At 43.3% G+C, this 6,000-nt stretch overlaps 1 protein-coding gene across 2 annotated transcripts in view; it reads right to left on the minus strand.

Annotated features, from left to right (window-relative positions):
* The window catches only part of unc5a (unc-5 netrin receptor A), a 353,822-nt gene extending 348,655 nt beyond the window's left edge, over window positions 1-5,167 (minus strand). For both annotated transcript variants that reach the window (XM_078411523.1, XM_078411522.1), the window contains exon 1: window positions 4,734-5,167. In XM_078411523.1, coding sequence (XP_078267649.1) covers window positions 4,734-4,824 — 91 coding nt within the window. In that variant the 5' untranslated portion in view covers window positions 4,825-5,167. The remainder of the gene's footprint in view (window positions 1-4,733) is intronic.
* Window positions 5,168-6,000: the final 833 nt, after the last annotated feature.

A 6,000-nucleotide genomic window follows, 5' to 3' on the forward strand; every position in this document is an offset into this window, starting at 1 on the left:
TGATGATGGCAATTATGCAAAATACAATTTTAATTACAAGTTATTGTCAAACATTAGCAAATAGAAATATGTCTACCCGACTCTTTCAAAGAGTTTGTTTGCACTTCAAGGAAAAGGGCAAAACAAAAATTATAGCTTGGCAATTCAGCAACCTTGCTGTGCAGTTTATATGTTCATTTAAATTGTGTGGATTATATATGGAATATCGTGGGCAATGTTTAACAGAGACCAAAGGCTATCTTCCCAAGAGAATAAGAAAAGCGGCGAGAAGTGACCATTCAAATGAAAACATTCTGTACAATGTTTGAGTGTAATTTTACTGAAAATAATACATGACTAAATAATGGGAAAAAAAGTAGCAACACCTTAGAAGAAGTCCAGCCAGCAAAACAGGGGTTTAATGGTAAACCTGGTCCAAGTTCAAATAAACCTTACAGGAAAAAATACAAGAATCTTCCATTACAGATGAAGCTCTCACTAGGGTCACCCCAATATCCCACAGCTCCGCTCTTGCTCCCCCTCTCCCCATTCGTAACAAGGATAGAGTTCCCCCTTGTCCTCATCTTCCACCCTATCAGCCTTCACAAACAACAAATTATCCTCCAACATATCCGCCACCTCCAACAGGATCCCACTACTGGCCACTTCTTCCCATCACCACCCCTTTCTGCTTTCTGCAGAGACCATTCCCTCTGAAACTCCCTGGTCCACTCATCAAACCATCCCCTCCCCAGGCACTTTCTCCTGCAACCGCAGGAGATGCAACACCTGTCCCTTTCCTCCCTCGACTCCATCCAAGGACCCAGTCTTTCCAGGCGAGGCAGAGGTTCACCTGCACCTCCTCCAACCTCATCTATTGCATCCGCAGTTCCAGATGTCAACTTCTCTTCATCAGCGAGACCAAGCGCAGGCTCGGCGATCGTCTCGCTGAACACCTCCGCTCAGTCCGTCTCAACCAACTTGATCTCCAGGTGGCTCAGCACTTCAACTCCCCCTCCCATTCCAAATCTGCCCTCTCTGACCTGGGCCTCCTCCATTGTCGGTGAGGTCCAGCACAAATTGGAGGAACAGCACCTCATATTTTGTTTGGGCAGTTTACACCCCAGCGGTACAAACATTGACTTCTCTAACTTCAGGTGGTCCTGCTTCCCCTCTCTATCCCCTCCCCAGTTCTCATACTAGTCTTCCTATCTCCGACTACACCCTAGCTTTGTCCCGCCCTCATCCCTGACATCAGTCTGAAGAAGGGTCTCGACCCGAAACGTCAAACATTCCTTCTCCCCAGAGATGCTGCCTGACCTGCATCAGGAGAAAATACAATACAATACAGATTCATTAAAGACTTGTTCATAGCATCTATCACAAAGCTGCTTTGACAAAATGAAAACTTTAAATTGAATTAAGGATGTAGGAATAATATTTTACAAGTTAGCTTTCTGTTTGACAAATAATGGTGGTGGAATGGTTGTAGACATATTTCCTCAGAAAAAAATCATATGTAATTTTATATTTTTACTCCTAGGCAATATATAAATGGAGTGCTCAAGTATGGATGTCTTGGTCAGTTTTAAACATTCTTTATTTTCTTATGGTTTCATAAATAATTTTTAAAGTTGTGAGCAGAAAGCAGGCACAAAATCTAAACACATCCTCCCTGGAATACTTTTTTGATAAAAGACCAAGTAACAAAACATTGAAACCATTAAAAATACTCGATAAAACCACTGAGTAACTCAGGAGGTGCAAATGGTTGGTATGACAGGACTTTGAATATACTGAAAGATGCGAGATGCGATTGACTAAGATTTATGTAGGAACTGGGATGACTAATATTAGCAAAGTTTGTACATTCAGACCATCAGTAACAAATCCCGTTTGTACACTCAAATTGTTACCTAGATCAAAAAACTCAAATTACCTTTGTTTTGTATTCTGAGTGTGTGTGATACCATATTAAATTGAGCAACTAAGTTTCAATTTTAAGTTAATGCTAATATAATTGATTTTATTTCCAAAAACAGTACAATGATATAGAAATATAGCAAAATGATACGCAAATGTTTTAAATGTTTGTTGCTATGTCAGACAGTAACACAAGAAGACTAATGCAAGATGTATTACTAGAAAATGTGTAAAGGGTACTTTGCTAATGAATAGACTTATTAAAACAGAACAACTTTGCAGAGTTTAAAATTAAATTAATGCACAGTGACTGATTTAGTATTCCTCCAAGGCACTCAGACACCTGTTTAACAATTTAGTCATTTTAAATCCTAATAGAACATTTATCATCATTTGTGAAAGGACTTAAATACCAACATCCTATATTTGGTACACAAACTACGCTTCTTCAATTACATTTCTTACTGGCATCTTGAATACTTTGCGTCTGCAAGAACGCAAAGTACATGGCACGGTGCCACCAAACAACAGCATGACTTCGGCGTATATATATATAAAATTGATTAAGCTCCCACGGTTTTAGCAATCCAAATTAACCTGCGATATGGTGTTCTCTTGCAAAACCCCACACGGGTATGGGACCTTTAAAACAATGCACAAAATAGCCAAAAGCAAAGATATATGACACCAGGCGCCGCAATATAAATGGACATGACACGAACCTCTCATGTGATGTAGTTTAATGTGAAGAGTATGAGCCTATAGTTTGGTTAATGTTATTAAGGGAGGGGAGGGGGGAGTGATATTGCCAGATTGAGGACTGGGAATGGAATCCATCGGACTGTGGACCAGCTATCCGGACGATCTGCCTTCATCTCCGGGGGACTGTGCACACGTTCAGTGCCAATCTATACCCCGTCCCCGCGTTGTTAAAAGGAGAACTCCTACCCCCAAGGAAATATTGAGACGGAGGTGATTTCTCCACTGAAACCCCCTGCGACTCCAAACGAATATTCAAGCCAAGCTTTCACTAGAGGCCGCGCAGTACAGAACCGACACTCAGCTTCTGCAATTAATCGATTGAACTTATTTCTGCAACACCGTAAGCTTCATGGAACCAGGAACACGCCACGATGGGACACGGCTGTTCTGCCCATCACTTCTGTTTGCACTATTGCCCCGGGGACATTTATTCTCCCCCCCCCCCCCCATCCCTAAAGCACGGGCTGGGTACACGTCTCTCACATCCGCATTCCCTATTCTCCCGGGTACATGTCCCCTCCCCACCCAACTCCGGCCCCAGGTACACGTCCCCTCTCCCCCACCCCACCCCACCTGACCGCCGCTCCCGTCCCCCACCATATACACCCGCCCCGGGTAACCACTGCCTCAGCACCTGCCTCCAAGATCCCACCCCGGCACCGTGACCCTACCCTATCCAGCACCCTACACTATAACCCGCTCCTCCCTTATATCCCCCCATCCCAACACTCTTCCCTATGTCCCCCTCCCTAACCCGCCCCTGTCTCCCACCCTACATCCGCCCCGACCCTGCACCTGTCTCGGGTACTCGCCCCAAACACCCATCCCCTCTCGACACTTGCCTCCCCCCTCCCCATTTTATTCCCAACCGGTGTGTACGCCGCTCCAGCCAGTATCCCAGAGCCCCTCCCATGTTCTGTTCGCCCAGGTATCACGTTGCCTCTCCTTCCCCATCCACTCCCACTCTCGGGACGCATTCTCCCCACCTGCTATAACATTGTTTACCTGCACTCTGAAAAACACTAAACCGGGGCTCCAAAAATTAAAACATAAAACGCGCTTAATTAACATCACAAGTCGCAAAATGGACAACGTGGAATTTCCAATAAGAGGCATTAATAGAAAGACAAAAATACTTAATTCAAAACCGGAATCCCTGCCTAGACTTGTCAGCTGGCTACTTATTCTCAGCTGGCTGCACCGATCTTTTCTGCAGCCCGGCGCGTTCCCACTCACCTCTAAAACCACCTACATCTTCCTTAAATTATGTGAAAGACTACGACAGAAACCAAGCCCTAGTGCAGACCGATAAATAATAGATAAATCAACCATTTGTTCAACCTTCATAATACATTGCACAGCGCATCAGCACGGTTGCAGCCGAGTGACCCTGGGCACCGTTTACGAGCCACACTATTCCCATTGCTCATTCAAATTCAGATATTAAAAGAAAAAGTTTATTAACAAAATAAATGCAAGTAATAGTAGCAGGTACAATGGAATGCCGTTAAATGGTGGTGTTAGCCTGTAATGAATAATGTTAATTCTGTTACAATATGTCAGTAATAACACGGCGACAGATTTACTGACTGTTCAGATAAAACGGATGTTCGGACAAGTTTATAACCTTTGATAGATGCAACAAAGGGCCAGCGGAAAATAAGTCTTAAATCAGCTCCTTTAACGTGTTACAACAACGGGGAGTTGCGGGAATCAACGCTTTCACAAAGCCGGGGCTTTGAGTTTAACTTCTCCCCGAAGTTGCGAATTGAAATATTTCATTAAAAACAAACCCGATTTTGGGATTGGCCCAAACTCTGAAAAAATAGCCGCTCCGTGGGATAATGATCCTTAAAGAAAAACAAAAAAAAAGCGAAAAAATTCCCGGTAGGAAAATATACCATTAACCCCAAAATGATGACATTAAAAAGAGACATTTCTTCTGTAATTAGACAACGCTGTTCAGGAGTGCACGTTTCGGGCTCCCGTGTAATAGTCTAACGCGAAGTTAGAAGAAACCTTTCCTCCTTCAAGCGTAAATCCAGCATCTTTCTGTTTTGTTTTCTTACCTTGGCAGGCGATTTGCAAACACAAGAGAGAGGATGAAATGAGAAAGTTTAGCATTCCCAGGCCGCTGCATAGAACCCGAAGCAATATCATTCCGGTTTGCGTCCTCTATCCGTGCCCAGCGCTCCACAATTTGAACCGCACTCTCTCGCGTTGAGAGTAATTTCTGGACAATCTCTGCAAATCAAACTGTCCTGCCCACTTCACCAGCACAAGGCAACACATATGCACAAGGCATTGCGGTCCGCTCAGCTGCTGCTCACACCACGCTGCTTTATGCGAGAGTGCAATACACATCTATTTACACCGGATTGGAAGGAAAAAAACCCAAGTTCTAGTTACTGCTCGCCACTCTTTCACACTCATCTGTGTGTTGCTCCGTGGGTTGTACGTTTATTAGATTCCACGGCAGCTTATGCTCATTGCGGAGCTATTAGCGAAGGCGCTCGCAAAACAAGGAGCGGATCGCAGTGAACGGGCTTTAAAGACACCAATGATGGAGATTTGCTCTTTAAAACAAATGGGTCGCCTGTTTCTTTTTTCTACCCAGCATCACATCCGACGTTTACACAATTGCTTTGAAATAATCAGAAAACGTCTTTATAGTGCGTGTCGCATTGTTACCAGGGCAAGGGTAACCACTTGGGAACTGTCAGAAAAGTGACTTGCGTAATATTTGCCACCGCACCTTCGCTATTGGACGCAAGAGGTTTTCTAATGGGCGCTGAATTATTATTAACGATGTGGCTAAAATTAGTCACCTTTAAAAAACGAGAGGCGTTGAGATTTCCATGCTACAACCCCACTGACACCTGCAATCGCCACTCTTACTTCATCATCTGGTCTGCACATCAAATTGACGCACCACATCTTTTGAGGTGCAGATTATTGATATCTATTGCCGGTGGAGTTGCAATAATAACACGGAGATAAAACAATGGTGACCAATGACAATCTCCAGTTCATTGTCCAGTTCAGTCAACAATGGGACAATTGATCAAGTTGCCTTTTCTCAATGGATGCAAACAAGTTTGCAACGGATATACGTTTATACAGAGATGGCTGTAAACTGGTGATTAAAACTGGCATTTATTGGGCGTGATTAAGCAGTCATGATTTTAAAAAATATCAAAATAACAATTTGCAAATATGGAAATATATTCCACCATTAATTTAAACGTAACATTTTACTTTGTCTCCAATACAATCTTTTACAAGGAAGGGAAACTGCCGAGGAGATATCGAAAGTACTGAGCAATTTAAAAATAA

This window comes from Rhinoraja longicauda, chromosome 14 (genome assembly GCF_053455715.1).
Source record: "Rhinoraja longicauda isolate Sanriku21f chromosome 14, sRhiLon1.1, whole genome shotgun sequence".
In the NCBI taxonomy this organism is placed as follows: domain Eukaryota; kingdom Metazoa; phylum Chordata; class Chondrichthyes; order Rajiformes; family Arhynchobatidae; genus Rhinoraja; species Rhinoraja longicauda.